Consider the following 26992-nt stretch of genomic DNA (forward strand, 5'->3'; position numbering starts at 1 on the left):
TACTCTTCCTGTTTATTGTCCTGTACAGAACACAGCCTTCCCATCAGATGTGAAGGACCTGACCAAGCGGATCCGGACGGTCCTGATGGCCACGGCTCAGATGAAGGAGCATGAGAGGGACCCGGAGATGCTGGTGGATCTGCAGTACAGCCTAGCAAAGTCCTACGCCAGCACGCCTGAGCTCCGCAAGACCTGGCTGGACAGCATGGCCCGCATCCATGTGAAGAATGGAGACCTGTCCGAGGTCTGTACCAGGCTAGGGGTCAGAGTTTGAAGAATGGAGAACTGTCTGAGATCTGTACCAGACTAGGGGTCAGAGTGTGAAGAATGGAGACCTGTCCGAGGTCTGTACCAGGCTAGGTTCAGGCTAGGGGTCAGAGTGTGAAGAATGGAGACCTGTCCGAGGTCTGTACCAGGCTAGGGGTCAGAGTGTGAAGAATGGAGACCTGTCCGAGGTCGGGAACAAGGCTAGGATTCGGGCTAGGGGTCAGAGTGTGAAGAATGGAGACCTGTCCGAGGTCGGTACCAGGCTAGGGGTCAGAGTGTGAAGAATGGAGACCTGTCCGAGGTCGGTACCAGGCTAGGGGTCAGAGTGTGAAGAATGGAGACCTGTCCGAGGTCGGGAACAAGGCTAGGGTTCAGGCTAGGGGTCAGAGTGTGAAGAATGGAGCCCTGTCAGAGGGCGATACCAGGCTAGGATTCGGGCTAGGGATCAGAGTGTGAAGAATGGAGACCTGTCCGAGGTCTGTACCAGGCTAGGATTCGGGCTAGGGGTCAGAGTGTGAAGAATGGAGACCTGTCCGAGGTCGGTACCAGGCTAGGGGTCAGAGTGGGAAGAATGGAGACCTGTCCGAGGTCTGTACCAGGCTAGGTTCAGGCTAGGGGTCAGAGTGTGAAGAATGGAGACCTGTCCGAGGTCTGTACCAGGCTAGGGGTCAGGCTAGGGGTCAGAGTGGGAAGAATGGAGACCTGTCCGAGGTCTGTACCAGGCTAGGGGTCAGGCTAGGGGTCAGAGTGGGAAGAATGGAGACCTGTCCGAGGTCTGTACCAGGCTAGGTTCAGGCTAGGGGTCAGAGTGTGAAGAATGGAGACCTGTCCGAGGTCTGTACCAGGCTAGGGGTCAGAGTGTGAAGAATGGAGACCTGTCCGAGGTCGGTACCAGGCTAGGGGTCAGAGTGTGAAGAATGGAGACCTGTCCCGAGATCAGAACCAGGGGTCAGGCTAGGGGTCACAGTGTATAAGTATAAGAGGATGGGCCAGAGGGATAGATGTTATTTTGAGGTGTAGTTATTTAAGGAGTGGATTATGGTAGAATCTCTATATGGAATATGACTATGGGATATGATGAATTCAAGTCATGTGGCTGGCTAGTAAAACATGCTGATGTATCTGTGATGTTCTCTGTTGTTCACAGGCAGCCATGTGTTATGTGCACGTGGCAGCACTGGTGGCCGAGTATCTCCGGAGGAAAGGTGCAGTATGTTGGTCATTATTGCCACTTGATGGTGCCATTTTCGCTTTTTTTTACAGACTTCACAAGGGGTTAATTAAATGGTCAGCGCGATGTGATTTTAATGAAATGATTGGTAGTTATTAGTTTGTTATTAATAAGTAGTCCAATACTATACTGTGCATATTGTACATATTTCTATGTAATCTGTCGTTCTGGCGTCTCAGAGTAGGAGTGCTGATCTAGGATCAGGTTCTCCCAGTCCATTTGATCTTATTCAATGTGATCTAAAAAGGCAAAACTATCAGTACTCTAACATTTTACATTTTAGTCATTTAGCAGACACTCTTATCTAGAGCAACTTACAGTGTTGAATACAGACATTCCCTACATTTTTCCCCCGTTCTGGTCCCCCGTGGGAATCGAACCCACAACCCTGGCGTTGCAAACACCATGCTCTACCAACTGAGCCACACGGGACCCTAATGCTTGATTCAGGCAATCCCAGATTTGTGATTTGGTTATGTAATCTGTGTTTCAGTGTTAGTTCACACGTGTTCTTTACTTCTTAACACCAGAGGGTTAATCACCTCAGCAGGTCCAATCATAGCACACTATATGAGAAAGCAATTCTCAAACGTTGACCTTTTGCATGTTTGTACATGACTGCATGTTCTGAGTGAAATCATATTTTCCCCTTTAATGTAGAACCTGTCTAATAGGCCACAGAAATAAGAAAACATCTGTCTTTTTTGGTTTATTGATGATGTTCCCATCTCCTTAACGGTCCGTAGGCATGTTCAAGCAGGGCTGCTCAGCCTTCCGAGTGGTCACCCCCAACATTGATGAGGAGGTATCCATGATGGAGGATGTGGGCATGCAGGATGTCCACTTCAACGAGGTGAAAGACTAAAAGCCAGCTGCCCTCTGTTGCTAGGCCAACTAATGAGTTCTGGTGCTTGTTCCTTTCTGGGCAGGCATTCACAAGTCTTATATCCATTTCACACTAAGACGTTTTTCCGCCAACTTTATCATACCGCCAACTTTTATCATACCGCCAACTTTATCATACCGCCAACTTTTATCATACCGCCAACTTTATCATACCGCCAACTTTATCATACCGCCAACTTTATCATACCACCAACTTTATCATACCGCCAACTTTATTCTGCCTTTTCTTTATATCTGAAAGGTATTGCCGGTATCAAAGCCAAAACTTTTATTTCCACCTAACGACCAGACTTGGAACACACACCCACTCCACTCAATAGCAGGCTAGTGATTGCTTTGCAACACTTGCAGTTAGTCACTGATTCCTTCCAAACCCCTCATTGTTGAATTTGCAATTTCCGACTTGTTGTGTAATGTTTATGTCCAATGGCCGATGAGCACCGATACATTTAATCTATAATTTCTCTTCATATGACAAGGAATGAAAAGGATTTTCCAGTAGATTATCGACTTGATTCATGATTACTGCTTGTCTAGCTTGCTAGCTAAAATGTTGACATGATCAGTCCAATCAAAGCTACGGTAGATATAACGTGATTTGACGTCATTTTATCTGTGGCCAATGACCTTGAGCTTTCTTGGATGGGCACTTCTAATGTAAATGTATGGCAGCAGCCAGGGGGCTTGAACTGACTAACTTTCCCTGTAGATTCTGCGATGACATAGTGTCCCCATAAGTGACAGAACACTGAGCCAATCACGGCGCAACTAAAGAGTATTTTCCGCTGGCTGCCCCTCCACCACAGAAAGCACTGAGCTAGGCTGAAACACCTGCATTTTGGAGCTGCAATACTCAAGAAAGCAAGAAAGAGATAATGCTTGTATGCAGCTTTATTCACTCAATACATTTGTTTTTACATTGTTTGAAAACTGATATGTAACACAAATAAATGCCAAAATAACATTCAAAACAGGCAACAAACCCTAAACAGGTGGGTTCTGCCCCACCTGCCCTGAATGACAGGTCGCCACTGTGTCTAGTTGACTCATTTATTAAAACATTTTGCCATGTTATGTAGTTTAACAAGTGGATTATTTAGCTTTTCACTTGCAGTCCCTACAAAGCCTGTGACTTCACTGACTTGGCTGATAACCAATCAAAGTAGTTTTGTTTCACTGAATCTCCGTCTTTATAGGCTATTTGGTTCAATTGGTTTCTGTCTGGGCAAATAAGTGAAGATGGTATCTCATCTATTCATTTTTTCATCTATCACTGATTAGAAACATTTAGTATGCTATAATGTAGTCTAAATCACTGATCAGAAACATTTAGCGTGCTATAATGTAGTCTAAATCACTGATCAGAAACATTTAGCGTGCTATAATGTAGTCTAAATCACTGATCAGAAACATTTAGCGTGCTATAATGTAGTCTAAATCACTGATCAAAAACATTTAGCGTGCTAAAATGTAGTCTAAATCACTGATCAGAAACATTTAGCATGCTATAATGTAGTCTAAATCACTGATCAGAAACATTTAGCGTGTTATAATGTAGTCTAAATCACTGGTCAGGAACATTTAGCGTGCTATAATGTAGTCTAAATCACTGATCAGAAACATTTAGCGTGCTATAATGTAATCTAAATCACTGATCAGAAACATTTAGCATGCTATAATGTAGTCTAAATCACTGATCAGAAACATTTAGCGTGCTATAATGTAGTCTAAATCACTGGTCAGAAACATTTAGCGTGCTATAATGTAGTCTAAATCACTGATCAGAAACATTTAGCGTGCTATAATGTAGTCTAAATCACTGATCAGAAACATTTAGCGTGCTATAATGTAGTCTAAATCGCTGATCAGAAACATTTAGCGTGCTATAATGTAGTCTAAATCACTGATCATAAACATTTAGCATGCTATAGTGTAGTCTAAATCACTGATCAGAAACATTTAGCGTGCTATAATGTAGTCTAAATCACTGATCAGAAACATTTAGCGTGCTATAATGTAGTCTAAATCACTGATCAGAAACATTTAGCGTGCTATAATGTAGTCTAAATCACTGATCAGAAACATTTAGCATGCTATAATGTAGTCTAAATCACTGATCAGAAACATTTAGCGTGTTATAATGTAGTCTAAATCAAGTGCAGGCCTATTATTTTGCTCGATCGTATATAGACAACTCCAAATGCCCGCGGAGGTTGTGAAATATGAACAGGAGACTCACATGCTTCTGAAAATAGGATTGCTATTATTTTCTATCAGTATCATGATGAATGTAAGACCCAAAGCCTGCTCTCTAATGAAGCGGAGTCAGGGTAGGACAGAGATGAAAGGTGGCTTGCCTTGGTTTCAAAATATCACTTTTTTTATAGATTATATGACAGCCGTTCCACACGTTGCCTTGAAACAAATTGTGTGAGAAAAATAGTGTTATTAATACTGTTATTTTTCATTATATTCTTACTATAAAATATATGTGTGTTGACTGTGATCGGGTAGATGTGTCTTATCTGTTTTAATGAACAAAACATCTAACTAGTGATTTCATTTGCACACAGACCTGTAACATAGGCCTAATTAAACTCAAAATATGCTATTCCGTTCTTTTGAAAATGAATTATATTTGTCTTATAATGCTTCTTAGGACCTGCCTAAACAAATAAATAATGGATTTATTTTTGATGGCGTATATTCCCAATGGATTTATTCAAATGGACGCCCACCCATATCTGCACACCACTACTACCGCTCTTCTTCGGCATGGGAGGTATAAAAGGTGTACGCAGGCAAGAATGTGGTGAAAATGGTTCTGTTTGTAAAGGGGTCATTTAAACATTGCCCAATTGTTTTTTTTTACAGGCAAAATACTGTAAATCCTTAGCAGGATTAGCTTCTTTTATGCTCCGTTTATCTCCTTGGCTTCTCTCCAGCACTGCTGAACCGCTAATCAAAGGGCTACCCAGACTATTTATATTGCCCCCCCCCCCCCCCCTCTCCCCGTCTTTAGCGCTGCTGCTACTCTCTGTTTATTATCTACGCATAGTCGCTTTAACTCTACCTACATGTACATATTACCTCGACTGGCTGGTGCCTCCGCACATTGACTCTGTACCGGTACCTCCTGTATATAGCCTCGCTATTGTTATTTTACTGTTGCTCTTTAATTATTTATTAATTATTAATTATTTGGTACTTTTATTTCTTTTTTGGGGGTATTTTTCATAAAACTGCATTGTTGGTTAAGGGCTTGTAAGTAAGCATTTCAGGTCTTGTAAGTAAGGTCTACACCTGTTGTATTGGATGCATGTGACAAATACAATTTGATTTGATTTGAAATAGTGGAGTTTTCAGTCTCTTCGAGATTACTAGGCGTCTACCTTGTAGAGATGTTATCAGTGAATCAGCTCTGCTCCACACTATCCAACAACGTGTAAAGCAAAAAACGCTCACAGAACAACATGTAACCAATTCCACGTCTAATTATATGCTTGAATTTAGTACAAAGAAATGGCACAGCATAGCTCAATAGCTTTTAAGAGGCCATGTGGAACACATTTGCTTTTAAATCCCATTTTCATCTCTTGTTCACCCATATCCTCATTTTACACAATGTCAGTGGAGTTATACAACTCTTCATGTTGTGTTGCATCAAGGACACTAGCTTGTGTTGCATCAAGGACAATTAGGTCTTTAGTATTCATAACTCTTCTAGTACTTTTGCACTAACCTTCATAAAAGCTTTGAAATGAAGCCCTGGTGTGTGTGTCATCCATAGCCAGATCATCTTCGTGTGGACACGGTACGACAGCAGTGTTTTATCTGTCCCTCTCTCCCATACAGGATGTCCTGATGGAGCTGTTGGAAGAGTGTGCTGATGGCCTGTGGAAGGCTGAGCGCTATGAGCTCATCTCAGACGTCTACAAGCTCATCATCCCCATCTACGAACAGGGGAGGGATTTTGAGGTACAGCAGCAGACCTGCAGCCTCTGATGTCACTCTCTATGTCATGGGGCTCAACTCTATCTGATGTCACTGTCTATATCATCGGGCTCAACTCCCTCTGATGTCACTCTCTATGTCATTTAAAAAATATATATATATTTTTTATTTCATCTTTATTTAACCAGGTAGGCTTGGTGAGAACAAGTTCTCATTTACAACTGCGACCTGGCCAAGATAAAGCGAAGCAGTGCAACAAACAACAACACAGAGTTACACATGGAATACAGTCATTAACAAAATAGAAAAAAATAAAATCTATACACAGTGTGTGCAAATGGTGTGAGGAGGTAAGGCAATAAATAGTAGAAAATAAAGGAAAGCCGCACACTCTAAGAGCTCAGATGCAAAAATGTAATAACCAACGTTTCGACAGCGAAGCTGTCTTCATCAGGGTATCATCAAACACTGCGAGATGAGTCATTTATATAGTGTCAAGAGACACACAGGTGTTTGTAATCATGGCCAAGTATGGCCTAATATCATTGGTTAACTCAAATATTTAAAAAAATGGCATACAAAGAACATACAAAAAGACAAACAAATGGATAGCATACAATCATAGCATTTGTAGTCTAAAATGTATCTAACAAACAATTACAATGGCAAAATCACAATTATCACAAGAATGGCTTCAGATCAAAGTCTATGTTGAGACCGAAGGGAGCAAGGGTCTTTAAATTAAAGATCCAGGCAGCCTCTCGTTTCAACAATAAATTATCAAGGTCACCCCCTCTCCTAGGGAGGGTGACATGTTCGATACCAATATAACGCAGAGACGAAATCGGATGGTTTGCTTCCAAAAAGTGGGCCGCAACTGGGTAAGTTAAGTTTTTGCACCTAATGGTGCTACGATGCTCTGAGATACGTACTTTTAATTCACGCTTTGTTTTACCCACATAATTTTTACCACAAGGACAAGTTATAAGATAAATAACTGCCTTAGTGGAACACGTAATAACACCTTTAATTGGGATAGATTTCCCTGTTTGGGGGTGTTTGAAGGATCTACATTTATAAGTGCCATTGCATTGAGCACAGCCATTACACTTGTAATTTCCATCCAGTATGGGCGCAAATAGACGTTGTTCAGGAATATCTTGGGGTGGTAAATCAGAGTGTACCAATTGGTCTCTGAGATTTCTTCCCCGCTAGAATACGACCAGGGGAAGATCAGAAAACACATTAACGAGACTATCATCATATTTCAGAATGTGCCAATGTTTGTGAACGATTCCTTTAATTTGTTCAGAGCACTTTGAATAGCGGGTAGTGAGAACGCAAGAATGCGTCTTTTTGCGAGACTGACCTTGAAAAAGGTCATGTCTCGTTTTGTTTTGAATTTTCTCAATGGCAATATTAATCTGATCATTGTTGTACCCCCTCTCCTTGAATTTATCCTGAGTCTCAGCCATATTTCTGTCGAAATCTGATTGTTTAATACAAATTCTTTTGATTCGACAGAATTGGCTGTAGGGCAAACTATTTTTCAAGGAAAGTGGGTGACAACTATCAGCCCTCAACAAACTGTTACGATCAGTAGGTTTCCTGTAAAGATCAGTGTATAAAACATTATTTTCACACAAGATCAGAAGATCAAGAAAACTGATTTGACGTGTATCAGATTGCATAGTAAATCTCAAATGTTCAGAACAGGAGTTAAGAAAAGCATGGAATGCCTGGAGCAGTTCTGCATCACCCCTCCATAGAACAAAAATATCATCAATATACCGTTTCCAAATAATGATGTTAGGCAAGAAAACATTTTTGAGAGGGTTGAAAATGGATTGTTTCTCCATGTAACCCACATACAAATTAGCATAGTTAGGAGCCATGGGGGATCCCATAGCAGTACCCTTCGTCTGAATAAAGAAATCATTTAGAAACATGAAATAGTTATGTGTGAGTACTATTTCAGCCAATGTTACAATGCAGGCACTGGAAGGTAGCTCATTAGGGTCACGTTGCAGAAGAAAATGTTCCATGGCTTCAATACCGCCCTCATGTGGAATATTTGTGTATAACGACTCAACATCAAAAGTAACTAACAAGGTGTTCTCAGGCAGAGGATCAAGAGATTCAATGATAGATATCATACTGCTGGTGTCCTTTACAAAGGAGGGGAGCTGTTCTGCGAATGGTCTAATAAAAAAGTCAACAAAAGTAGATAGAGGGGCCGTTACTGCATCAATGCCCGCTACAATAGGGCGCCCTGGAGGGTTTGTAACATTCTTGTGTAATTTCGGCAAAGTATAGAAAGTGGCAATTTTAGGGTGTTGAATGGCCAGAAAGTCATATTCTTTTTTAGTTATCTGACCAGAATTTAAATAACCATCTAGGACAGTAAAGATAGTATTCTGAAATTGGGAAGTAGGGTCACTTCTGAGTTTCTTGTAAAAGGTGTTGTCAAGCAGTTGTCTATGACACTCATTTACATAAGCTGTCCTATCCATGAGTACAACCGACCCACCCTTATCAGCAGGACGAATAAGGACTGACGTATCGGATTGTAAATCAAGCAAAGCTTGTTTTTCATCCTTAGATAAATTATGGAAAGATTTGAAGTCCTGTTTATTCTTAAGGAGATGAGCAACATCTTTTTCAACAAGTCTGCAATATGTCTCGATAGAGTGATTGCGATTGGCTGGAGGTACAAAATAACTCTTGCTTCTAAAAGAAGTCGGAGTATGTACAGGTAAGTAACCTACTGGTTCAATAGAAGTGTCAGGATTGGGGGAGCTAAAGTATTCCCTTAAACGGATGTTTCTAAAAAACTTGAACATGTCTACCTTAACGTCAAAATCGTTACACTGGGTTGTAGGCACAAAAGTTAACCCTTTATTAAGCAAAGAGACATGGGCAGGGCTCAATATCTTGCTTGATAAATTAAAGACACTCAGTCCCGTGGGTTCTGGGACCGTGTGAACGGTCTCCTCTGCCTCTGATAGTCGTTTCTTCTTACCCCGTCGGATGCGGCATCTCGTCGATGCGCGTGCCTGCGGCCACCTGCGCCCTTCCGTCGGCCCAGTCTCTCGTTGAATAAAAAACTGCCACTGGAAGCCGATGAGGCGCTGGTTGTAGAGTGTTGGTCAGACGGGTGTGGATCAAAGTAAGTGTCATCCCTCCTGCGTCTGCCATGGAGAGGAGGAGCAGGACCTCCTTTGTCAGGGTTTCTCCAAAAGTAGACTTTATCCTCGGCCTTATCTTTTTTGTCTTGGTTGAATTTCTTGATTTTAAGTTCCTTTATTTCTGTAGACAACTTGTCCTGGAGCGCTTGGTTAGTTTTCATCAGTTCATTGAATATGCCATCATCATTAACAGCTATTTGTAGAGCTGTGCGTTTGTCTTTAATCGTATTATCCATTTCACTAAAATCATTTTTCAACTGGTCAACAATTAATGTCATTAAATCAATAGAGCACTTGTTCAGGATGGCACACCAGCGCTCACAGAAATCATCTGTGCTCTGTCCCAATGATGGCTCTTTTTGCCACCTGAGTCCCCGTGGAATAATGCCTTGACGCACGGAATCACTAAGAGTGACTATATGTAAATGCGTTCTCGTCTGGCGCTTAGATAAATGTAACAGTTCTTTCGAGAGGTCAGAATTACCTCCCGGCATGTCAAAAAGGGACTCCGAAACAATGATTTTATCACGCTCTTTTAGGCTATATTCAAAGTAATCTTGTTTGGGTCTGTGACCAGTGTCAGGAAAATAATTATCATTCGGCATCGTATTAGAGCTTTTTAGTCGATAGGGTGCTGTTAACTGGGTAACAGAACAATCTAGAAAAAAGAAACGCACACCTTTAAAGGCGAGGTGCTGGCTAGCGGAGTAGAACAGGGATTTTGAGGTACAGCAGCAGACCTGCAGCCTCTGATGTCACTCTCTATGTCATGGGGCTCAACTCTATCTGATGTCACTGGCTATATCATCGGGCTCAACTCCCTCTGATGTCACTCTCTATGTCATTTAAAAAATATATATATATATTTTTATTTCATCTTTATTTAACCAGGTAGGCTTGGTGAGAACAAGTTCTCATTTACAACTGCGACCTGGCCAAGATAAAGCGAAGCAGTGCAACAAACAACAACACAGAGTTACACATGGAATACAGTCATTAACAAAATAGAAAAAAATAAAATCTATACACAGTGTGTGCAAATGGTGTGAGGAGGTAAGGCAATAAATAGGCCATAGTAGCGAAGTAATTACAATTTAGCAAATTAACACTGGAGTGATAGATGAGCAGATGGAGATGTGCAAGTAGAAATACTGGTGTGCAAAAGAGCAGAAAAGTAAATAAAAACAATATGGGGATGAGGTAGGTAGATTGGGTGGGCTATTTACAGATGGGCTATGTACAGGTGCAGCGATCGGTTAGCTGCTCAGATAGCTGATGTTTAAAGTTAGTGAGGGAAATATAGGTCTCCAGCTTCAGCGATTTTTGCAGTTCGTTCCAGTCATTGGCAGCAGAGAACTGGAAGGAATGGCGGCCAAAAGAGGTGTTGGCTTTGGGGATGACCGGTGAGATATACCTGCTGGAGCGCGTGCTGCGGGTGGGTGTTGTTATCGTGACCAGTGAGCTGAGATAAGGTGGAGCTTTACCTAGCAGAGACTTATAGATGACCTGGAGCCAGTGGGTCTGGCGACGAATATGTAGCGATGGCCAGCTGACTAGAGCATACAGGTCGCAGTGGTGGGTGGTATATGGGGCTTTGGTGACAAAATGGATGGCACTGTGATAGACTGCATCCAGTTTGCTGAGTAGAGTATTGGAGGCTATTTTGTAAATGACATCGCCAAAGTCAAGGATTGGTAGGATAGTCAGTTTTACGAGGGTATGTTTGGCGGCGTGAGGGAAGGAGGCTTTGTTGCGAAATAGGAAGCCAATTCTAGATTTAATTTTGGATTGGAGATGTTTAATATGAGTCTGGAAGGAGAGTTTACAGTCTAACCAGACACCAAGGTATTTGTAGTTGTCCACATATTCTAAGTCAGAACCGTCCAGAGTAGTGATGCTAGTCGGGTTGGGCGGGTGCGGGCAGCGAACGGTTGAAAAGCATGCATTTGGTTTTACTAGTGTTTAAGAGCAGTTGGAGGCCACGGAAGGAGTGTTGCATGGCATTGAAGCTCGTTTGGAGGTTTGTTAACACAGTGTCCAAAGAAGGGCCAGATGTATACAGAATGGTGTTGTCTACGTAGAGGTGGATCAGGGAATCACCCGCAGCAAGAGCGACATCGTTGATATATACAGAGAAAAGAGTCAGCCTGAGAATTTAACCCTGTGGTACCCCCATAGAGACTGCCAGAGGTCTGATTTGACACACTGAACTCTGTCTGAGAAGTAGTTGGTGAACCAGGCGAGGCAGTAATTTGAGAAACCAAGGCTGTTGAGTCTGCCAGATTGACAGAGTCGAAAGCCTTGGCCAGGTCGATGAAGACGGCTGCACAGTACTGTCTTTTATCGATGACGGTTATGATATCGTTTAGTACCTTGAGCGTGGCTGAGGTGCACCCGTGACCAGCTCGGAAACCGGATTTCACAGTGGAGAAGGTACGGTGGGATTTGAAATGGTCAGTGATCTGTTTATTAACTTGGCTTTCGAAGACTTTAGAAAGGCAGGGCAGGATGGATATTGGTCTATAACAGTTTGGGTCTAGAGTGTCACCCCCTTTGAAGAGGGGGATGACCGTGGCAGCTTTCCAATCTTTAGGGATCTCGGACGATACTAAAGTAAGGTTGAACAGACTGGTAATAGGGGTTGCAACAATGGCAGCGGATAATTTTAGAAAGAGAGGGTCCAGATTGTCTAGCCCAGCTGATTTGTACGGGTCCAGGTTTTGCAGCTCTTTCAGAACATCTTCTAACTGGATTTGGGTGAAAGAGAAGCTGGGGAGGCTTGGGCAAGTAGCTGCAGGGGGATGCGGGGCTGTTGGCCGGGGTTGGAGTAGCCAGGAGGAAAGCATGGCCAGCCGTAGAGAAATGCTTATTGAAATTCTCGATTATCGTGGATTTATCGGTGGTGACAGTGTTACCTTGCCTCAGTGCAGTTGGCAACTGGGAGGAGGTGCTCTTATTCTCCATGGACTTTACAGTGTCCCAACATTTTTTGGAGTTAGAGCTACAGGATGCAAATTTCTGTTTGAAAAAGCTAGCCTTTGCTTTCCTGACTGACTGCGTGTATTGGTTCCTGACTTCCCTGAAAAGTTGCAAAATCGCGGGGACTATTCGATGCTATTGCAGTCCGCCACAGGATGTTTTTGTGCTGGTCGAGGGCAGTCAGGTCTGGAGTGAACCAAGGGCTATATCTGTTCTTAGTTCTACATTTTTTGAAAGGGGGCTCAACTCCCGCAGATGTCACTGTCTATGTCATGGGGCCCAACTCCCTCTGATGTCACTCTCTATGTCATGGGGCCCAACTCCCGCTGATGTCTCTGTCTATGTCATGGGGCCCAACTCCCTCTGATGTCACTGTCTATATCATCAGGCTCAAGTCCCTCTGATGTCACTGTCTATGTCATGGGGCCCAACTCCCTCTGATGTCACTGTCTATGTCATGGGGCCCAACTCCCGCTGATGTCACTGTCTATGTCATGGGGCCCAACTCCCTCTGATGTCACTGTCTATGTCATGGTGCTCAACTCCCGCTGATGTCACTGTCTATGTCATGGGGCTCAACTCCCTCTGATGTCACTGTCTATGTCATGGTGCTCAACTCCCTCTGATGTCACTGTCTATGTCATGGGGCTCAACTCCTTCTGATGTCACTGTCTATGTCATGGGGCTCAACTCCCTCTGATGTCACTCTCTATGTCATGGGGCTCAACTCCTTCTGATGTCACTGTCTATGTCATGGGGCTCAAGTCCCTCTGATGTCACTGTCTATGTCATGGGGCCCAACTCCCTCTGATGTCACTGTCTATGTCATGGGGCTCAACTCCTTCTGATGTCACCGTCTATGTCATGGGGCTCAACTCCCTCTGATGTCACTGTCTATGTCATGGGGCTCAACTCCTTCTGATGTCACTGTCTATGTCATGGGGCTCAACTCCCTCTGATGTCACTGTCTATGTCATGGGGCTCAACTCCCTCTGATGTCACTGTCTATGTCATGGGGCTCAACTCCCTCTGATGTCACTGTCTATGTCATGGGGCTCAACTCCCTCTGATGTCACTGTCTATGTCATGGGGCTCATCAATAATGTCTCAAGGCCCCCAAACATGGATAAAGACACAGATTCTTATCAATGTATTTGTGTGTTTCTCAATTCCATAGAAACTGTCTCACCTGTATGACACACTGCATCGTGCCTACATCAAAGTGACAGAGGTCATGCACACGGGCAAGAGGCTGCTGGGAACCTACTTCAGAGTGGCTTTCTTTGGCCAGGTAAGATAATGATTGAAATCTGATGGTAGGCTGTCGTACAACAAAAAACAATGCAATGGAGATCAAACAAGTTGTTTCCCTTTCCCACTATACTATTGCTTTGCTATTTCCAGTATGTTATACAGGTATTAGATATTGTAGATATTATATTTTTTGTTTTATTTAAAGATTAATTCAGACATTTAGAATACGTCTCCCAGTGCCCTATATCAAAACGGTGATCATCTTGATGGGAGCATGGGAGCTGCTGGAAGCGTTTTGATTGATAAAAGCATGACCACATCACGTGGTCTTTTGTTACTCATTCTAATGCTTTTTTTCTGCTTTTCATCCTCTTTAAAGGCAGCGGTAAGTTCTGCCGTAGGCTCTGCTCACTTTCCTGAGCAGCCTAAATCTATGTGGTGTGCTGCTGCTGTAATCCATGACATGTTTCAGCCACTAGTGTGCTGCTGCTGTAATCCATGACATGTTTCAGCCACTAGTGTGCAGCTGCTGTAATCCATGACATGTTTCAGCCACTAGTGTGATGCTGCTGTAATCCATGACATGTTTCAGCCACTAGTGTGATGCTGCTGTAATCCATTACATGTTTCAGCCACTAGTGTGATGCTGCTGTAATCCATGACATGTTTCAGCCACTAGTGTGCTGCTGCTGTAATCCATGACATGTTTCAGCCACTAGTGTGCAGCTGCTGTAATCCATGACATGTTTCAGCCACTAGTGTGCTGCTGCTGTAATCCATGACATGTTTCAGTCACAAGTGTGCTGCTGCTGTAATCCATGACATGTTTCTGCCACTAGTGTGCTGCTGCTGTAATCCATGACATGTTTCAGCCACTAGTGTGCTGCTGCTGTAATCCATGACATGTTTCAGCCACTAGTGTGATGCTGCTGTAATCCATGACATGTTTCAGCCACTAGTGTGATGCTGCTGTAATCCATTACATGTTTCAGCCACTAGTGTGATGCTGCTGTAATCCATGACATGTTTCAGCCACTAGTGTGCTGCTGCTGTAATCCATGACATGTTTCAGCCACTAGTGTGCAGCTGCTGTAATCCATGACATGTTTCAGCCACTAGTGTGCTGCTGCTGTAATCCATGACATGTTTCAGTCACAAGTGTGCTGCTGCTGTAATCCATGACATGTTTCTGCCACTAGTGTGCTGCTGCTGTAATCCATGACATGTTTCAGCCACTAGTGTGCTGCTGCTGTAATCCATGACATGTTTCAGCCACTAGTGTGCTGCTGCTGTAATCCATGACATGTTTCAGCCACTAGTGTGATGCTGCTGTAATCCATGACATGTTTCAGCCACTAGTGTGCTGCTGCTGTAATCCATGACATGTTTCAGCCACTAGTGTGCTGCTGCTGTAATCCATGACATGTTTCAGCCACTAGTGTGCTGCTGCTGTAATCCATGACATGTTTCAACCACTTGTGTGCTACTTAAAGCTCTTAGCGGTTACATTAACTCACCACTACCTTCCACCTACTTGCTTTACTCTTTTTTACAACAGTAATGCATGTTGCTGATCCAATGGAATAATCCACTGAATTTGGCTTTTTATGCTTCCATTTTTAGATGTCATTTTCACCTAAATCTTCTTACACCTGGTTTTTCCTCGTCTTTCAGTGTGTTAACTAGTTGCTTTTGACAGTTTGCTTTGTTGGAGTGGATAAGCTTCCCAGAGCCTTGTTCCTTCTGACTTGTTCCTTCTGTTATTTCTGTATGTGGTGTTATGGTGTGAATGCTTATCTGCTATAGTTGTAGTCTGGGTAGTGTTGGAATAACTATGATTTTGTTTTCTGTTGCTCTACCTTACAACTCCGTAGCAGTACCAGTTTACTGACTCTGAGACTGAGGTAAATGAATGAGAAAGTGATGAATCTGGTGAATGCACTGCGTTGAAGCTTAAGGCGTATGATTGTGGTCTGGGTTAGTACAGTCAGTGGTATTACTGGTATGTGTCCATCACCGCTTCATTACCTCCTCCTAGCTTATCTTATCCATCTCAGCACTCTCTACTACTGCCTGGCTCAGTGTTGCCCTGACAACAGGAGGCTATATTAGTCAAGGTTTAATGGTAGGATTTCATGTCTTACTGGGTAAATGTATCCTCATCTAGTTGGTGGCTACTACCCCATTAATCTACAGTGTTAAGGTACTTTTTATTGTTGTTTGTTGGGGTATAAATACTGTAGACCCTTTGATAAAGTGAAATTCAATCCTCTGCATTCATCATTTTTATTGGTCCCATAGCACTGTTCCTAGACCAGTTTTGTTGTTTGTTTCTGTGCTTTTGGGAATATTTCTTGCTCTTAGGTTCAGGATTATAGTGCCTTAGCTCCTCGCTTGTGTTGTTGTGCTCATTGTTTTAGGTGTTCATACTACTTTTGATGTCTTTGTTACCTAAATACCTTCACATTTGTGTTTTCATGTTGTTTTCCTATTCTCTAGTACTGTATGTACTATAACCATAGTGTGTAATGTTGGCTTCCTCCTAGGGATTCTTTGAGGATGAAGATGGTAAGGAGTACATCTACAAAGAACCCAAATTCACCCCACTGTCAGAGATATCTCAGAGGCTACTCAAGCTCTACTCTGACAAGTTCGGCCCAGAGAATGTCAAGATGATTCAGGACTCTGGGAGGGTAAGAGTCAAACTTTACTCTTAGTATTTTACCATTTATTTTGGGTTTCCATGGTTCTGATTGGTCCTTCATGTTATGCGTCCCATCCAGATCAACCCTAAAGATCTGGACTCTAGGTACGCCTACATCCAGGTGACCCACGTTACTCCGTTCCTGGAAGAGAAGGAGCTGATGGACAGGAAGACAGACTTTGAGAAGAGCCACAACATCCGGCGCTTCGTCTTCGAGATGCCCTTCACCGTGTCGGGGAAGAAGCAGGGAGGGGTGGAGGAGCAGTACAAACGCAGGACCATCCTGACCAGTAGGTTCTACAGTACTTCATGTGAATCATAGGGTCAACATGTTCACAGTAGAGACCCATAGCTAGACCTCTCCTTCCGATGTGCTGGTCATGGATGTAGAGAAGTTCTGACAAAATCTGTGAATTTAAGATATGATTTCCGCTTTAGAGACACAGATTGGGACACACCTCTAGATGACTCGTCTCACTGAAAACAACGAGACACAAATATCAGACAGGTTCCTTATCACTCAAACTAACATGATCCTCACATACTGCTTAGAACATTCCCTACGAGTAGCTGGAAAAAGGGGGAGGGACTCCAGACAATCTACAGATATGTGTAGTCCATGGGACCCAGCAGACAACCGTATCAAAACCCATCAGTCCACACAGATCCACTCACATGGGAATACTGATGTTAAACATGTCATAGTATCTATAGTATTTACTCAGGCAAGCACCTCATTACCATAGAATACCTTAGCTAGTGCCGGCATACCTGTATCTTTCTCGCTGTCATATTAGGAAGGGTCGTGTGTAATTATGGAAATATTGGATTAGGTTCTGAGTATGTCAGCTCTTTGTTTAGAATCCTTCTTCATCCTAATTGGTTGTGTTTTATTTAGTTTAACAGTGTGAAAGATCCCGTAGTGCAACCTTTATCTTCATTAACTGATAGGGCTGCCTTACCTCAAAGGTCTTTAGTGAGTGAATGAGTCTCACACTATAATGCTGCTTGGAACACACATCTGTCTGATCACCTAAGAAATGCACGTGTTGGTAAGGAGTTGTTGTGGGCCAAATAGGGTGACGTAAGCGAAACCACGTTAATCTATCTATCTATCTATCTATCTATCTATCTATCTATCTATCTATCTATCTATCTATCTATCTATCTATCTATCTATCTATCTATCTATCTATCTATCTATCTATCTATCTATCTATCTATCTATCTATCTATCTCTCTCTCTCTCTCTCTCTCTCTCTCTCTCTCTCTCTCTCTCTCTCTCTCTCTCTCTCTCTCTCTCTCTCTCTCTCTCTCTCTCTCTCTCTCTCTCTCTCTCTCTCTCTCTCTCTCTCTCTCTCTCTCTCTCTCTCTCTCTAGCAACCCACTGTTTCCCCTATGTGAAGAAGCGAATTGCGGTGATGTACCAACACCACACAGACCTGAACCCCATAGAGGTGGCTATAGACGAGATGAGCAAGAGGTTGACCGAGCTAAGACAGCTAGTTGCCACCAGCGAGGTGGACATGATCCGCCTGCAGCTGAAACTACAGGGCAGCATCAGTGTCCAGGTACAGACATCCGTCCTCACAAACCACATCCTCTGTCCTCACAAACCACATCCTCTGTCCTCACAAACCACATCCTCTGTCCTCACAAACCACATCCTCTGTCCTCACAAACCACATCCGCTGTCCTCACAAACCACATCCGCTGTCCTCACAAACCACATCCGCTGTCCTCACAAACCACATCTTCCGTCCTCACAAACCACATCCGCTGTCCTCACAAACCACATCTTCCGTCCTCACAAACCACATCCGCTGTCCTCACAAACCACAGACACTTTCTCATTTTACCCATTCAACTATTTTATTCAATAGATGTTCTGTATGGTAAAGATATCCCTCAACTTGTTCTATATGGTAAAGATATCCCTCAACTTGTTCTGTATGGTAAAGACATCCCTCAACTTGTTCTGTATGGTAAAGATATCCCTCAACTTGTTCTACATGGTAAAGATATCCCTCAACTTGTTCTGTATGGTAAAGATATCCCTCAACTTGTTCTACATGGTAAAGATATCCCTCAACTTGTTCTGTATGGTAAAGATATCCCTCAACTTGTTCTACATGGTAAAGATATCCCTCAACTTGTTCTACATGGTAAAGATATCCCTCTACTTGTTCCTTGTTCTATATGGTAAAGATATCCCTCAACTTGTTTTATATGGTAAAGATATCCCTCAACTTGTTCTATATGGTAAAGATATCCCTCAACTTGTTCTACATGGTAAAGATATCCCTCAACTTGTTCTACATGGTAAAGATATCCCTCAACTTGTTCTATATGGTAAAGATATCCCTCAACTTGTTTTATATGGTAAAGATATCCCTCAACTTGTTCTGTATGGTAAAGATATCCCTCAACTTGTTCTATGTGGTAAAGATATCCCTCAACTTGTTCTATGTGGTAAAGATATCCCTCAACTTGTTCTATATGGTAAAGACATCCCTCAACTTGTTCTGTATGGTAAAGATATCCCTCAACTTGTTCTATATGGTAAAGATATCCCTCAACTTGTTCTGTATGGTAAAGACATCCCTCAACTTGTTCTGTATGGTAAAGATATCCCTCAACTTGTTCTACATGGTAAAGATATCCCTCAACTTGTTCTATATGGTAAAGATATCCCTCAACTTGTTCTGTATGGTAAAGATATCCCTCAACTTGTTCTGTATGGTAAAGATATCCCTCAACTTGTTCTACATGGTAAAGATATCCCTCAACTTGTTCTACATGGTAAAGACATCCCTCTACTTGTTCTACATGGTAAAGACATCCCTCTACTTGTTCTATATGGTAAAGATATCCCTCAACTTGTTCTGTATGGTAAAGATATCCCTCAACTTGTTCTACATGGTAAAGATATCCCTCAACTTGTTCTATATGGTAAAGACATCCCACAACTTGTTCTACATGGTAAAGATATCCCTCAACTTGTTCTGTGTGGTAAAGATATCCCTCAACTTGTTCTATGTGGTAAAGATATCCCTCAACTTGTTCTATATGGTAAAGACATCCCTCAACTTGTTCTGTATGGTAAAGATATCCCTCAACTTGTTCTACATGGTAAAGATATCCCTCAACTTGTTCTATATGGTAAAGATATCCCTCAACTTGTTTTATATGGTAAAGATATCCCTCAACTTGTTCTATATGGTAAAGATATCCCTCAACTTGTTCTACATGGTAAAGATATCCCTCAACTTGTTCTACATGGTAAAGATATCCCTCAACTTGTTCTATATGGTAAAGATATCCCTCAACTTGTTCTGTATGGTAAAGATATCCCTCAACTTGTTCTGTATGGTAAAGATATCCCTCAACTTGTTCTACGTGGTAAAGATATCCCTCAACTTGTTCTACGTGGTAAAGATATCCCTCAACTTGTTCTACATGGTAAAGATATCCCTCAACTTGTTCTGTATGGTAAAGATATCCCTCAACTTGTTCTATGTGGTAAAGATATCCCTCAACTTGTTCTATGTGGTAAAGATATCCCTCAACTTGTTCTATATGGTAAAGACATCCCTCAACTTGTTCTGTATGGTAAAGATATCCCTCAACTTGTTCTACATGGTAAAGATATCCCTCAACTTGTTCTATATGGTAAAGATATCCCTCAACTTGTTCTATATGGTAAAGATATCCCTCAACTTGTTCTACATGGTAAAGATATCCCTCAACTTGTTCTATATGGTAAAGATATCCCTCAACTTGTGAATCTAAAATACATTTTCCTTTAATCTATAGGTAAATGCTGGTCCCCTCGCATATGCCCGAGCTTTCCTGGATGATGCCAGCACCAAGAAGTACCCTGACAACAGTGTCAAACAACTTAAAGAGGTCTTCAGGTGAGTTGTTAAAGTACACATTGTAAAATAGGATAGGTCTTGACAGGAATATACATATGAAGTGGGTAAAACAGTATGTAATCATTATTAAAGTGACAGGTGTTCAATGACTAGAATACAGTATATACATATGAAGTGGGTAAAACACTGTAAACATTATTAAAGGGGCCAGTGATCCATTTTTAAAGTGACCAGTGTTCCATGACTATGTACAGTACATAGGGCAGCAGGCTCTAAGGTGCAAGGTAGGGTAACCTGGTAGTTGCCGTCTAGTGACCGTGACTAAAGTTCAGGGCAGGGTACTGGGCAGGGGCCGGCTAATGGTGACTATTTAACAGTCTGATGGCCGTGAGATAGAAGCTGTTTTTCAGTCTCTCGGTCCCAACTTTGATGCACCTGTACTGACCTCGCCTTCTGGAATGTAGCGGGGTGAACAGGCCGTGGCTCAGGTGGCTGACTATGTATGACACTGGTCTTTTGTGGAGCAGGCAGTTTGTGGAGGCGTGTGGCCATGGCCTGGGCATCAACGAGCGGCTGATTAAAGAGGACCAGCAGGAGTACCATGACGAGATGAAGGCCAACTACAGAGACCTGGCCAGAGAGCTGTCCGCCATCATGCACGAGCCAGTAAGCATGAGTTATCTACTAGCGTAACAAACATTGGGATCCATCATTGTTTGTTCATCAGCCGTTTTTGATTATTTGTACATTTTGGAAGAATCTGTTGTGTTTGTTTTGATTGCAATACTGGTAAAACAGTTTAATTGGAGTATTATTATGAAAGTAACAGTTATTATTAGTAGGGCATTGGGATTTCATAGTAATTTTATAATATTTCATGCTATTGTGATATTTGATAACCCCCTTTTCCCTCTGTTTTTCCTTTGTGCTGACATGAGCAGATTGGATGGTAAAACATCTTTGGCATGGGCTTTATTACATGTGATTTATTCTTACTAAGTTGTCTGAAAGAATAATTTGTACCTTTAACATAATCTTGAACACCCTCCATCGCTCCCTTCCAGATCATTCCAGTGGAGGATGGCATGAAGAGCGTTCTTCCAGACTCACTGCACATCTTCAACGTCATCAGTGGTACCCCCAGCGGTGCCACCATCGTGGGCATGCCCAACTCCTCCTCTGTGGTGTGAGACCCACAGGGATTGGCTGACTCCTGACCTCAATGCTCTGTGCCAGCGCTGCCATGAGTGGCCATTCCTGCTTTTCTGTTCTCCTTATCATCAAGTTTGCTTCTGGCTAAACTTAGACAATATTGATGTTCTGTTAATTTTCTCTCACACCTTCTCTGGCTTGTCCGATGGGCCAGGTCAAAGGACCGTGTTACACTGTTGTATAGAGTACAGTCACTCTGTTGAGGATGGGACCAGGGGCATTCATCCATGAGGTTGGATGAACTAAAAGAATGCCACATGAACAGAGAGAAGGGGGGGGGGGGTGACTTGAGGCATGGTGGGCTTATTCATCATGTCTTTATTGAACACACCGTGTAAACATTCACAGTGCAGGTTGGAAAAAGTATGTGAACCCTTGGATTTAATAACAGGTTAACCCTTCTTTGGCAGCAATAACCTCAACCAAACGTTTTCTGTAGTTGTGGATCAGACCTGCACAACGGTCAGGAGGAATTTTGGACCATTCCTCTTTATAAAACTGTTTCAGTTCCACAATATTCTTGGGATGTCTGGTGCGAACCACTCTCTTGAGGTCATGCCACAGCATCAGGACTGACTGGGCCACTCCAGAAGGCATATTTTCTTCTGTTCAAGCCATTCTGTTCATGATTTACTTCTGTCTATTGGGTTGTTGTCCTGTTGCATCACCTAACTTCTGTTGAGCTTCAATTGGCGGACAGCTAGCCTTACATTCTCCTGCAAAATGTCTTGATAAACTTGGGAATTCATTTTTCCTTCGATGATAGCAGGCTGTCCAGGCCATGAGGCAACAAAGCAGCCCCAAACTATGATGCTCCCTTCACCATAGTTTACAGTTGGGATGAGGTTTTGGTGTTGGTGTGCTGTGCCTTTTTTTCTCCACACATAGTGCTGTGTGTTCCTTCCTTCCAAACAACACAACTTTATTTTCATCTGTCCACAGAATATTTTGCCAGTAGTGCTGTGGAACATCCAGGTGCTCTTTTGCGAACTTCAGACGTGCAGCAATGTTTTTTTTTTGGACAGCAGTGGCTTCTTCCATGGTGTCCTCCCATGAACACCATTCTTGTTTAGTGGTTTACGTATTGTAGACTCGTCAACAGAGATGTTAGCATCTTTCAGAGATTTCTGTAAGTCTTTCGCTGACACTCTAGGATTCTTCTTAACCTCATTGAGCATTCTGCACTGTGCTCTTGCCGTCATCTTTGTAGGACGGCCACTCCCAGGGAGAGTAGCAACAGTGCTGAACTTTCTCCATTTATAGACAATTCATGAACATCAAGGCCTTTAGAGATACTTTTGTAACCCTTTCCAGCTTTATGCAAGTTGACAAATCTTAATCTTAGGTCTTCTGCGATCTCTTTTGTTCAAGGCATGGGACATATCAGGCAATGCTTCTTGTGAATAGAAAATGCAAATTTTGTGAGTGTTTTTTATAGGGCAAGGCAGCTCTAGTCAACATCTCCAATCTCGTCTCATTGATTGGACTCCAGGTTAGCTGACTCCTGACTCTAATTAGCTTTTGGAGAAGTCATTAGCTTAGGGGTTCACATACTTTTTCCAACCTACACTGTGAATGTTTAAATTATGTATTCAATATAGACAAGAAAAATACAATAATTTGGGGGTTATTAGTTTAAGCACACTGTGTTTGTGTATTGTTGTGACTTAGATGAAAATCAGATCAAATTTGATGTCAAATTTATGCAGAAATCCAGGTAATTCCAAAGGGTTCACATACTTTTTCTTGCCACTGTATATGACATCACTGGTAGTGTTTCCTGTGGAGCTGTCCCCATAGGGATCCTTAAAGCGACAGAAATGTGCATGTGATGTCACTAGCCCTCATCAGCTTTCTGTCGTCTCATTTTGATCTCTGTTTGTTTCGATCATTTGTCTTCTGCTCTGAACTCTTCAAGTGATTTTCTATGTATTGATGTCTTGACGAACATTATAAACCAGGTGGTTTGAGCCCTGAATGCTGATTGGCTGAAAGCTGTGGTATATCAGACCATTTACCACGGGTATGACAAAAACACATATTTTTACTTTTTTAATTACGTTAGTAACCAGTTTATAATAGCAATAAGCCACCTCAGGGGTTCGTGGTATATGGCCAATATAGCACGGCTAATGGCTGTATCCAGGCACTCCGTGTTGCGTCGTACATAAGAACAGCCCTTAGCCGAGGGAATATTGGCCATATACTAGACCCCTGAGGTGCCTTATTGCTTAAATATATGCTGCATACATTGGCATTCATCTCTCTGTACATGTACACGAAGACTTGTTATATTTCTACAAAGCTGCAATTTATTGGAAAAAGAGCCTCCTATGAAAAAGTTAGCATTCAACCTTAATCACTTAAATGTCTTAGAATGGGATTTAAAAAAAATTATTTAAAGCCATTGCATATAAGTATATTCCAAGCTGTTTATTCATGTATATAAAAAAGGAGTGCAATATTTGTATTTTGCCAGGTACAGTGTCTTGCTGTGTTGGGTTCAATTATACATTGTAAAGATTATGTTCATCCTTCTTTTCAAAGCACTTCTAGTGTTTATTCAGAGACCTACTGTGGAAGTTATATGAAGCTTTTACCATTTGAGTGTTTATTCAAATGTTAAAGAAATCATTTTATATTTGGGAAGCAATGGGTTTTTAATTTTTATTTAACAGAAAGTCACTTTTCTGCTGTAAACAGAAATGTTCTCTAATGCTTTTCTTTTCAATAAAATTCACTCATTCCTCTTCACTTCTACTTGGGATTTCCTAATAAACTTTGTTTGTTTATTGTCCAATAATTGTACAACCGCCCTAGATATGGAATGTTTGGTTCTAAACCATATTGATGGGTGTATAGGTCAAACACATAAATGTAATCCTAATCTTATTTTATCTGCAGGACGTGGAACCAGCACAGAAGACTTCCTTTATGTCCCCCACCTCCTTCAATCATGAGGCCCTAAATGGAACAATAAGACAGAAGAGGTATAACATGTTACATTGCGAGTTTACAGCTGTTTGCCCTGGTGTCATGTGGCTGCCGTGTTGACTTTCCTCTGGCCTTGTGTCGTTCACAACTTTTGCAGACATTATGACCAACCCATCAAGGTCACGCATGTAGCTTTCGATGAACTCCTCAGCCTCAACCACCTCTACCTCTGCCCCACGACTTCTTTTGATAGTGCTCTCTCTTAATTAATTTTAAAAGATACTTGTCAAGAATTCCATTCTGGAAGAATATAACAAATACAGCATATCATTTCACTCCTCTACCTTTACCTCACCCATGTCCTTTACCTTATAAACCGCCTCTACCTCCCCCACAATCATATTTTTCTTCTTGTTAGTGGGGCCCCTCAACAGTCTTTGTTTGAAACGGGCCACCAAATCGCTAAGTCCCCTCCAGTAGGCCTATCGAGAGCACTCTCTCTGAGGTGAATTAACTCAGACTGCTGAAGTGATGTATAGCAAGCGCTCTCAGACTTGTCTGTCAACCAAAAGCTTTTGTAATGTTTTACAATACATACAAGTCCATTGTAATGTTTTACAATACATACAAGTCCATTGTAATGACGGGTCATAAATCCTAGACAAATATATATATATTTTTTTACTTTTTTCATCAGTCACTGGGACTTAACCTAGCTCTCTCTCTCTCTCTCTCTCTCTCTCTCTCTCTCTCCAATATGTTTCTTCTCACAACAAGTGTATTTCTGAGGGGAAGACACAGGGGCAGCTGATTGGCAGATAATTAAGGTATTCATATATTCAAAACCCATACCAGGAAGTTTAGTAATAAGAGACAACTCAAGTCATATCAATCAACAATTCAGCATTTATTAAACATAGATAGACATATTTATTAAAGTTTTATTAAACATAGTACATCATTGTTGTCAACCCCTTGCCTTGTGGGACATCATGGTAACGGGACACAATGCAACTATACAGACTGAAAGTTGGGAGTGAGAGAGAGATGCAATCCATTACCAGCATAACTGTAGTTTGTGTATCTAAAAACCTGAAATTCTACAAGTAATCCTTTCTAATTCGTTAGCTACTTGGCTCAGTTTACATAGCATGGTATATACGTCAATGTTTGTCAGTCATATCGGAGGTGGCTGAATTTCTACAGGGTCTCACATCAGTACCTAGCTCGCTACTTTTGCCGCTTTGGTACGCGGTATGCAGTCTTTTCGGACGCGGTATGCAGTCTTTTCAGACGCGGCGGTGGAAGTGTTGCTGAGAGCCCATTGGCTATCGAACGGCCAATGGCGTGGGTGTTGATTTGCTTGGGAGCTTCCCTGTAGGAGTATTCCGGTTCGCTGCGCACGGCTGTAGTTTTTCTGAAGGGTTCCCCCTAATGTGAGAATGACAGCTATCAAAATGGCGGAGGGCAATAGAGAAAAGTGATGAGGACAGCGCAACAAATGAGACAACTATCCTAAATTTATTATATTATTCTCACTGTTCATCGGATATTCTCGAAAACATTTAAGGTTTTGGTGAGACTTGTGTAGAGCCTAGTTTGTTCTTCTGTTGAAGATTTAGCTAGCTAACGTTAGCTAGTTTGCTATCTGCGGAAGAGGCACAACTTCCAAGACATTGCAGCTAAAAAAAAAAAGCAATGTTTTTGAGCTGATTCCATGATAGCTAGAGACTTTGAGTAAATCCGGCATTATAATTCCTATAACGCAAGGTATCATTAGCTGGACATAAACAGCTTTGCACTCTCCTCCGATTTGGGCTAGCTACAGTAACTCATTTAGCTAGCAAACGAAAGTGGCGTCAACTGAGTACGAATTTTGCTGATTGTTTATTTTATGACGACATGGCTCATTCCCCGGTTCAGAGTGGCATTCCAGGGATGCAGGTAAGATTTTTGTCTTAGTTCATCAAGTAGTCGGTCTCCCTCAATTTCTTTGCAATACTTTAGCAAACTTGTTAGCCAGCTAACCTTACTAACGATACTGACTCGATTACGTGATCAGTAACTCGACTTTATTTATGATCACATCCTCACTAGCTGTGTTAGTTTATTAGTTAACGTTAACTAGCCACTTAGCTAGCCAGCTATGGAAAGACACAAAGTATTGGATTCTTTGCACCATAAAAAGGCCCACTGATGAGGCCAATCTATTGAGCCATATTTATGTTGAGCAGAGATGTGGCCAGATTGGCCCCATGTGGTGCAGTCTGTTTCTGACAGTCCTGTAGACTGGATGTCAAAGTTAAGCATCTGTTTTACAATATATAAACTATTGAGCATGTTGCTAGAACAATAAGTGTTTGCCATTTAAGCCAAATCCTGAGCTACAACTGAAATGCTTTCCCTGTAGTGGTACACTAATGCACATTAATTGTTTATCAAATCAAATGTATTTGTCACATACACATGGTTAGCAGGTTTTAAT

At 42.1% G+C, this 26992-nt stretch overlaps 2 protein-coding genes across 4 annotated transcripts in view; both read left to right on the top strand.

Annotated features, from left to right (window-relative positions):
• Positions 1-24333, top strand: part of LOC106582455 (dedicator of cytokinesis protein 9) — a 192014-nt gene extending 167681 nt beyond the window's left edge. For all 3 annotated transcript variants that reach the window (XM_014165582.3, XM_014165587.3, XM_082967226.1), the window contains exons 43-53: positions 29-244; positions 1415-1472; positions 2245-2351; positions 6260-6382; positions 13703-13816; positions 16326-16472; positions 16563-16773; positions 17864-18054; positions 20300-20400; positions 20889-21027; positions 21426-24333. In XM_014165582.3, the coding sequence (XP_014021057.2) occupies positions 29-244; positions 1415-1472; positions 2245-2351; positions 6260-6382; positions 13703-13816; positions 16326-16472; positions 16563-16773; positions 17864-18054; positions 20300-20400; positions 20889-21027; positions 21426-21551 (1533 nt within the window). In that variant the 3' untranslated portion in view covers positions 21552-24333. The remainder of the gene's footprint in view (positions 1-28; positions 245-1414; positions 1473-2244; positions 2352-6259; positions 6383-13702; positions 13817-16325; positions 16473-16562; positions 16774-17863; positions 18055-20299; positions 20401-20888; positions 21028-21425) is intronic.
• A 1567-nt stretch (positions 24334-25900) lies between these two features.
• Positions 25901-26992, top strand: part of LOC106582457 (serine/threonine-protein kinase 24) — a 36267-nt gene continuing 35175 nt past the window's right edge. The window contains exon 1 of the mRNA XM_014165588.3: positions 25901-26451. Coding sequence (XP_014021063.1) covers positions 26410-26451 — 42 coding nt within the window. The 5' untranslated portion in view covers positions 25901-26409. The remainder of the gene's footprint in view (positions 26452-26992) is intronic.

The sequence above is a fragment of the Salmo salar genome, chromosome 21 (genome assembly GCF_965601325.2).
Source record: "Salmo salar chromosome 21, fSalSal1, whole genome shotgun sequence".
Lineage (NCBI taxonomy): Eukaryota > Metazoa > Chordata > Actinopteri > Salmoniformes > Salmonidae > Salmo > Salmo salar.